This window comes from Vollenhovia emeryi, unplaced genomic scaffold (assembly GCF_000949405.1).
Source record: "Vollenhovia emeryi isolate VEMERY1.0 unplaced genomic scaffold, V.emery_V1.0 DF939170.1, whole genome shotgun sequence".
In the NCBI taxonomy this organism is placed as follows: Eukaryota; Metazoa; Arthropoda; class Insecta; order Hymenoptera; family Formicidae; genus Vollenhovia; species Vollenhovia emeryi.
In genome coordinates, this window is record NW_011967196.1 from 143,511 (window position 1) to 153,044 (window position 9,534).

At 39.4% G+C, this 9,534-nt stretch overlaps 1 protein-coding gene across 2 annotated transcripts in view; it reads left to right on the forward strand.

The window, feature by feature from the left end:
* LOC105563838 overlaps positions 1–9,534 on the forward strand; it is a 138,616-nt gene that overhangs the window by 95,406 nt on the left and 33,676 nt on the right. For both annotated transcript variants that reach the window (XR_001009074.1, XM_012015780.1), the window contains exons 3-4: positions 2,349–2,484; positions 4,676–4,809. Coding sequence is in view for 1 of the 2 variants with exons in the window: in XM_012015780.1 (XP_011871170.1) it covers positions 2,349–2,484; positions 4,676–4,809 (270 nt within the window). In the remaining variant the exon portion in view is untranslated. The remainder of the gene's footprint in view (positions 1–2,348; positions 2,485–4,675; positions 4,810–9,534) is intronic.

Genomic DNA, 9,534 nt, shown 5'->3' on the forward strand with positions numbered 1-9,534 from the left:
ATAGTCGCAAATACTACGCACTTTTCTCTCAGTGTATGCAACTTATACCGCGCGTCCCTCTAGCGAAGACATTCCGAACCACTTCACTTTTGTTTATTTACCATTTTGTTCCTTTACCGGGTGATTAGTAGGGTGGATGATAGAAATGTACTTAAATTTACTATTATTGCGTCAGTATTTACTATATAAAAATAGTTAATTAATTTACTATTCATTACCTGGATATTTTAACAGAATAATAGTTAAAAGTTTATATTTTATAGTAATTCTTAGAAATAGTTGGCATCACTGTGTCTATATGGTTGCTATTACTAATAATATAGCAATAATTACTATAAAAATAATATTCCTGACTATAATTATTCTACTATACAATTATAGTTTGAAATACTACATATTTTTCTATCAGTGTAAGAATAGTACAAGAAAGCCTCTTTCAAAGAAAAGATAAGTAATCTTATATGAATGTACAAACCTATCCCTATTTATAACACCTTATGCTGTTTTCTTCTTACGAGAAAGTCATATACCGCGCGTCCCTCTAGCGAGGACATTTCGACCACTTTACTTTTGTTTGCCATGTGATTAGTAAAGTGGGTGATAGAAATGTTGTGAAATTTACTATTATTGTGATTGTATTTATTATGTAAAAAGAATTAACTAATTTACTATTTATTACCTGGATAGTTTAACAGAATAATAGTTAAAAGTTTATATTTTATAGTAATTTTTAGAAATAGTTGGCATCACTGTGTCTATATGGTTGCTATTACTATACAAATAATATTCCTGACTATAATTATTCTACTATACAATTATAGTTTAAAATACTACATATTTTTCTATCAGTGTAAAGAATAGTACAAGAAAGCCTCTTTCAAAGAAAAGATAAGTAATCTTATATGAATGTAAATACAAACCTATCCCTATTTATAACACCTTATGCTGTTTTCTTCTTACGAGAAAGTCATATACCACATACTTTTCTATCAGTGAAACTCATCGCAGCGTACACTGAGAGAAAAAATAGTCATTTTTGGAGCCAACCATATTTTTTATAATTCCTCCAACGTAAATTATGGTTGACCTAACAATGTGATAGTTCTCATAACCACAATATTGGTTGTCTAAACCAAAAATATGGTTGGCTCCAAAAATGACTATTTTTTTTCTCTCAGTGTACGTTTCTACTATTTGTATCCTTTAAATCGCCGTTTGTTCTTACGCCATCGCAAAATTACGCTTCACTTTACAAGTTTATTTTCCGAAACTTGCGCCGAGCGCGTCTCTTCATTTCTGTGCTAACTTTTTATATGAAATTTTAACGCTTTGAGAAAAAATTTCATGCTGCGAAGTTCCCGCGATAAATATGCACGGTTGCCCGGCGCACGCGGAGGTGGCGTATGAAGTCAAAGCACGCCGCTAACTTATTTTTGACATAGACGCCACATACGTGTTTCGAATCAATGATATGTCACCGTGATCGATATCGCGGGACGAGAAACTTTCGCCTTTTGTTCCCCGGCGTCTAAGAGGTAGCTAAGACGCGATGCCTCCTCCAAAGACGTTTCAATAAAAAATTCTTTCCCGCGCGGTAATCTATATCTACAGCACCGTCGGATCACCCATCCCCCTTTCAAACGCCTGTAAAAGCATTCCGAGGAATGTCGTTTTGAAAGGAATCTTCGCGAGCGGCGTTACTCTTCAGTGACAGTTTCACCGGGATCCGCGCTTTTAGCGAAGTTGCCCGAATGCACGATCAATACTTATTATCGTCTTCCTTCTCCCATCCAGAGCGGCGGATGCGACGGGATAACTAAGTGCGAGCACGACTGATAACCAATTCCATGAAAATTTACTTTCCCGTCGTCCCGCTATTTTGTAATCGCGACAACCTTATCATAGGGCGGAATAAAAGAGCGTTAACTGTGACTGGGGGCGGTGAACCGTTCGCAATGAATATTCCCTGCGTCTTATTCACCGCATTCGACAAACTTTCTCCCAACTCGGGAGCGTCAAGTTTAATTCGAGCAACATTAGCGAATGTAGAACGTTTTGTGTGAACTCTTACTCGAGGTGACGCGAAAATGACTCCACACCGACGAATTATCTGCGCGAGAATACAATCCCAGGCGACGGGAAAGGGTGGGAAAGATCGCGGATGTGCGGGAGCGAGCCTGACTATTGACGCGAATCCCCAGCGTGAAAAATGTTGAAACTTTTCGTAAAACTTCCGGTAAAAACCTGGCTGCGGGAGGTAGGAAAGATCGCAGGGTGGAGGAGCAAAGTGGAGAGGGTGGTACGGGGCATAGGTGGAGCAATGGTACATCAAGCCTCGCGTTTTACAGGTCTCCAAATCGAACTCGCACGACGTAACATTGGTCAACGTGTCCAGGAACCTTACCGGGATATACAAGTGCGAGGTGTCAGCGGGCAGCCCATCCTACCACACGCTGATCGAAAAGGACAAGATGGAAGTAGTCGGTAAGTACGTGCGCGTGTCGGCTGTTGAAAATTTCTTTTTCAACTTTTTTTGCCCCGGCCCAAGATAAATCGCTCGTCCCGGGATTGTCCGAAATACACTGGCGTTCCACGTTCGTCTCGGCACTCGATCCCGAAGCGGCGATACGTATCGTAAAGCGCAATATGGGGATCAACAATCGGCTGTAATACCGGATTTAAGCAAAATCGATGTGCCCTGTAACGCACCAATAAGATATATCGTCCATTTCCAATAGACAAACTGAATCTATGCTTCCTTTCCCCGATACTCTTGTAATTCCCTTTGACGCACAATCGAATTTTTATTCTATTTGAAATGTTATACACACATGTATTTGCTACATTTCCTGAAGCTTTACGGAACATGCTCGGATAAGTCAAGATAATATTAATATTAAGTTCTCAGAAAATTAATGGGGATTCTAAAATTGTATACGTAAGATAGGATATTTACGTAAAGGTATCGGGTGATTTGGATTCTCGAACTTTGCCAGTCGCGATCACATTGGTGCAACGTATTTTATATATTGGCAAACTAAATCCATGCACTGAGAGAATTTTTATTAATTGACTCTGAAAATTATGTAATCGTGGGCATTTCGAAGAATTTTATGAGAGTGTCTTGAAATTTTACTATCGAGAGACACAGTAGTGTCTTACGCCAAGTATCAGCGTAGCGAATACCACGCACGCGAGACTGACCGTGTATCTTTACGCGAGTACGCGAGTTGAGAGGCCTTCAAGACTATTGGATCTCAGTAACGACTGATCCGATCGACTTCTAAGTAAGCTCAATCGATACCTTGAGTGCGATTTGCATAACAAAAGTGATTTTATTTTTCGCCTACGTGTCCTACGTGCGGAGATATCGCGATACATTTTACTAGGACATAAATACATATATGGTAAATATATTTAATTTCAAAAATCTCTAACAAAGGTTTTCAAAATACCATCTTGTCCCATGATTACATGATTTTCAGGGTAAATTATGTAATGAAAATCGTGTAATCGTGGGACAACGTGGTATTTCGAAGAATTTTATGAAGTTCTTGAAATTTTACCATAATGTATTTTTACTAGGTAGTTTTACTAGTAAAATGTATGGCAAAATTTCAAAAAATTAACAAAATTCTTCAAAATGCTATGTTTTCCCACGATTACATGATTTACCCTGAAATTCATATTTAACTAGTAAATTTATTAGTTAATTTAAGATTTAGCCTGAAAATCATGTAATGAAAATCATGCAATCGTGGGACAACACGGCGTTTTAAAGAATTTTATGAGAGTTTTCTAAAATTTCCCCATACATTTTACTAGTAAATATATAGTAAGCGTATTTAATTTTAAAAAAACTCACAAAGTTCTTCATAAATGCCATGTTGTCCTACGATTACATAATTTACTCTGAAAATCATGTAATCGTGAGACAACATGGCATTTCGAAGAATTTTATGAGAGTCTTTTGAAATTTGACTATACTATATACATATATGGCAATTTTACTGGTAAAATGTATAGTAAAATTTAAAAAAGTATAAAATCTAATTGTATGGTAAAATTTAATTTTACCAGTAAAATGTATGATAAAATTTCAAAAAATCTCTCACGAAGTTCTTCAAAATGCCAGATTGTCCCACGATCGCATGGTTTTTAGGATAAATTTTAAGCGAAAACTCTCTCCGTGTGGATAGAGTTTTGTTTCTGGATTATAAAAAGTTTACCATGATAATCAAAAACATGATTACATATATTAAATCATTTTAATTATCACAGTAAATATTTCACCGCGATTCCCTTAAGAATTTCCATTTCTGAAGGAGAACGTGTTATTATTTGCTGACCATTACACCCAGCTGTCTCTGGACAAGGGAAAATGTCGTATATCAAATAAGCACATACAGCTTCCGTAGCGATATCACGACGTGACATAAATTACAAATTATTAAACAAAATGCACGGCGGTGGCGGCGGCAGCGGCGGCGGCGGTGCCGAGGGACACGTTGGAAACACTAGCCCTAGTCGTCGGTACCGGGCATGACGGGGTCGTTGTTCAAGTGTTTCCGGTACGCCCTGAGACGCCCCCGGCGCCGTTGGCGTGTCGCCAGGTGTCGAGTTAGTGCCGTGGCAGCAGTCGCATGTGCTAAACGACATAATTATTATGCCTTAGACGCCCCAAAAACGGATCCTGTGATTCGTACCGAGAAGGAGCGCATAGCAATGGGCGAGACGCTACGGGTGAACTGCACCTCAGGCAAATCCCGGCCCGCCCCCAGGATTCAGTGGAAGCTCAACGGAAATACCGTAAGTATCGCCTCGCCCAGCCCCTCGCTACCCCTTATCCCATATACGTCTCGACGTAGTCGTAGAGCTACGTGACCTTACTGGATGATTAGAGTTGCGCACGGCGAAGGACCTGAGGATCGCGCCTATATTCCATTCTGTTTCGCCCCGTTCCATTACGTCAATCTCGTTGTTCCTATCGCTCGCACTCGAGGCTTCTCTCCCCGAGACCGCACCGATATCGGGATACGCGGCGTATCGCGGGATTTACACGAAAGAATACGCTCGACACGGCACGGCGCTTCCAGCGAATTTGGCGTCACGTAACACGATTTTGCATGCAAATTGATCAATTATCTCTCGCAGAGGGGAATAGTCGGGTTGGATAAGGAAAGGAAGTGATTGCATAGGGAATCTTTGAAAATGCAGCTCAAAAATTGCAAAATTCAATGGCGTAGCTGTTACACCAGCTACACACAGAGGTAGCTTCGCGTCACGTCACAAAAACTACCTCGTTGCGGACGGCAAGCGAGGCGAATTTCGACCCAAAAAAAATGGAGGAACGGAATTTCGCAGAGCTCCGGCACGTTTTCAATCTGTAAAAAGCCATCGAAATATGTTATTCGTGTTTCATATAAACTCTGATATCCCCAGTTTACCGTCATAATTTAATATCGAAGTTTAATAAAGGATGAACCATAGTTGCTGTCACTTTGGAACATTCTGCGCACGTACGCATGGCCGACAGGATTGTCAATAAACTAAATCCATGGGTGGAATTTTGTTTCTGGATTATTAATCTGTTTCGACGTTAATTAAGATGGCGCGAGACATGACCGATCGTTTTGTCAGTAAATTATTTTCCGACGAGCACAATCTCTCTTTAATAACTACACATTTACTGTTCTGTATGAACATGATATCCGCTTTTTGAAAAAAAAGATCTTTTTTCCTGCAGATTTTTGTTTTCTTTTTATTTTATGCTGGTCTCATTTTGCATACATATATTTATTGTAGAAATCTTGTATCAAGCAAATATTGTCGTCAAGTGTAGCAAAAATTAGTGAAAAATTTAATTTTTTTCCGTTTTTGATATAAAGTCAACCAGCATAGTCTAGATTTTGCTGCGTATTTTGATTCCGTCGAAGAGTTTTGCATTTCTGTAAAGCCAATCACACGATTACTTCTAACAAAGAGTGTCGATAAAACAGGCGGCTTTAGGACCTCCTTAATCTCGTGTAATATCTAACAATAAAGCCAACGGCACACGATACTATTTTTCCTACTGGATTGCTTACGAGAGCCAATCAGGACGCAGAGTTTTCGATCAGGTGACTCAAAGCTGAATCCTGGTTGGCTCTCGTAAGGAATCCAGTAGGAAAAATAGTATCGTGTGCCGTTGGCTTAAGTTGTACGAAAATTAATTCATACCGTAGAAACGAAATAAAATGGTTTTTTTTTCTTCTGCGCAAGAGCACGCTGTGAAGCATACAAAATTAATTCGCGAAAGTTAGAATTTCGCGCTGCAACACGTCTGATTTCCATCGTCGCTTTACAGCGGCCGCGCGAGAGAATTATCATTTAAATGTTCTGATATTTTGAATACATTTTGCATACCTGCGTGCAAATACCTTTTGTACCTCGTACACAATAGCGTTTAAGTTATCATATACATTTTTTTTCAATCACCGTGACGTCTACGATATATTCAGGTTTGTACGAAATGTTTCGCGCACGATTCCTCGCGCGAAACACGTTCGATCGAATCACCCGCGCAACAAAGCGCGCATATATTCGTTATTAATAAAATTGTCACCGTAGATATAAGATGGGGCTCGCTTTATCGCTGTTCGTTACGCGTGTGTTTCCGCGCAAAAGACACTCCTCTCCGCGAGTTCTACCACGAAATTCTCGCGGACATTCAAGAATCCGCACACGCACAACTCGACATGACGAAAACATTAATTAAAGGAAAAGTTCCATAACTCGTGCGCGTATACGTTCGTTTGTCTGGTGCCTCGTACTGTTGTAACAGCTTATTAGTGTTGCTGGACGACCACTTTGGGTAACGCAAACGAGATACGTGCGTGCTGTACGATCGCGTGATTAACTATAAAGACGTGCCGAGCCTTTCGTTCTATAAAGTAGATAAATCTCGAGGTACCTTCAAGTAGGGAAGCTTCGTACGCTAGTAATCTGTAGAGCTCTCCTGTTGAGTGCAACGTCAGACGAGCTACGATCGCGTACCGAGAGTAACAGAACACAAAAAAAGGCAAAAAGGGGGAGGAGAGGAGTGAAAGACAGGCGGAAAGAGGATTAAGCGTATAGTTGCTCATCCGTATTTCTGCAATCGTCGAGTGCCCTATGTATCGATCAGTGAAGTTTCATCCTTAACGCCCCAATTAAATGTTTCAAGTGTACCTGTCTCTTTTTCTATTTTCCACCTCTCCTTTCTATTTTCCTCTCCCTCTTTCCTCTCTTTCTCTCTTTCACTCTCTCTCTCTCTCTCTCTCTCCCCCTAAATTATATCCCGTTGAATTTTCTCCAGGATCGGCATTAACTGCGTTAACAAGTTACACCGTTGCGTACTTCCATTCGCAGTATTTTATGGAGCTGCTGCTTTGTGACTTAATTTAGCTTTAATCGCATTGCCATAACTAACGGCAAATTCCAGGCATTTAAGAAAACAGAGTCTCGACATTTGTACTATTTTGTATATACATATATATACAATACATATAATAGAAACTGCATCGAGTGAAATGGTAAAAAAAGGAAAAGCCGATATCGCAGGCCTTTATCTTGACGAGCGGATCCATTGCTTTCGCAGAAAATACCATTGGTTTAAATATCCAGGGCACGGGAGGCGCGATATTTTCCACTGAATATTCGTTTTCAGAGGCCAGGCGCTTTGTTTTTGAACGAGCAGATTTATGCTGTCCTTTGACACTTTTCATTCTGACGATTGAAACGGCGTAACTCACTTTCGGCCGGTGAAACTGGGAAAACGTCAGCACGGCGAAACGACGGCGCAGCGATTTAACGGAATAATTTAGTTGATTTAACGAAAACCGCGAAATAACAATTTATTTGCATACCAGGCATCCGTACCCTTCAGCCATGTGCGAATGTATCCGAACGAATCTTGCTGGATTTGATTTCTACCGCCTCGAATGGGGATTTCAACGGTCTCGCTCTGGAAGATAATCCTTGTAATGGCCGAAAATATTGGGAGCGTACGCGTTGTAAGAAATTAATATGACTCGTCAATTATTAATCGATACGGCCAAGTATACATGTATGTGAATAATAAAATGTCTTCAAATTTTTTATGATTGCTCTCTATTTAATATTACACTTCTCGTAATATATGCGCATTCTGTTTAATATCTATCTACACTTCTGCGCGCGCGCGCACACACGTAATAATTTGCATTTAATTTGTATAAATAAAATGTTGGTTTCCTAATTAATTATACTATCTGCTAACTTTATTCCTTGTAGAACGTTGTATTTTACGTTGAAACCACAGAAAAATGATTAGATCATAAAATCATACTACGAAGATAAAAAATTGTATAAACAATAATTATTTAACAAATAAAGTATTATTAATATTGTGCGAATTGTACTATCGCATCCAGTTTGCTCATTAATTCACTCCTTTACCGCGACAAGTCATAATGAAAAATATACAGGGAAATGTTTTTATGCAGTTTTTATGTAACAGAGTAAAGCGCTAATCGTAATCATAAATTGAATCGAACCAACAAAAATTATAATAAAAATTTATATTCGACATAACGATACGAGGAATGAAACATTAACGGAGTATTGAACACAGTAGTGAAGAAATCCCGAACTTAGCTCGATGCTAATAAACGGGCGTAAATAATTTTAAATGGACGTTTGGAAGAGCGCGTGAAATTGAATCGCTTGGCTTTTGGAATAAAATGAAGCGTAGTAAGCAACGACCGCCGCGCGTTTGGACGAGCGTAAGTGAAAATTCGCATTTCCGGCGGCGCGAGGAACAATGGTCCTGCCCTGGTGAAAGCATTCCCGGCCGAAAGTGCACAAGGGTCGTCGTTTCGCCCCTCTCTATTTTCGGTTTTCGCCCCGCCGTCACCCATGACGCGTGTCACTTACTTTCCTTGGTTCTAAACACCGCTATTGTTGACAACTTCCTCCGCAGTTGTCGTAACAGAGCACTTTTCCCCCCATTGCGGCCGCACTCTTCGTTGATTCATCCGTGATTTAATTATCCCCGTTATTCGGCAATATTTAAACGCCCCTCTATTTCGCCGGCACGTAACACGCATTAATGTAATCAATAAATACATTAATGTTATACACCGACGTATATTAATGAGATAATTTTCCAGCCATAATTTCCATTTGATTATGTTTCATTAAATCTGATTTGTCGTGGTTTAATTATCTCAATCTGACTTTTTCCCATTAAGAAAATATTTAATGACAAAATTAACATTATGGAACTTTTTTTCACGAAAATACCATAAATGTACGACGTACCGCATAAAACTGCATTTAACTAATTCATTTACTTACTGCACTGACAGAAAAAAAAATGGTTACAGTCACCACAATCTCACTACAACTTGTCATTTTAGGAGCCAATCACATTTTTATAGTACTTCCAACTACGTAAATTATGGTTGACCTAACAACGTATTAGAGTTCTCGTAGACACAATATTGCACTGAGAGAAAAGTGCGTAGTATTTGC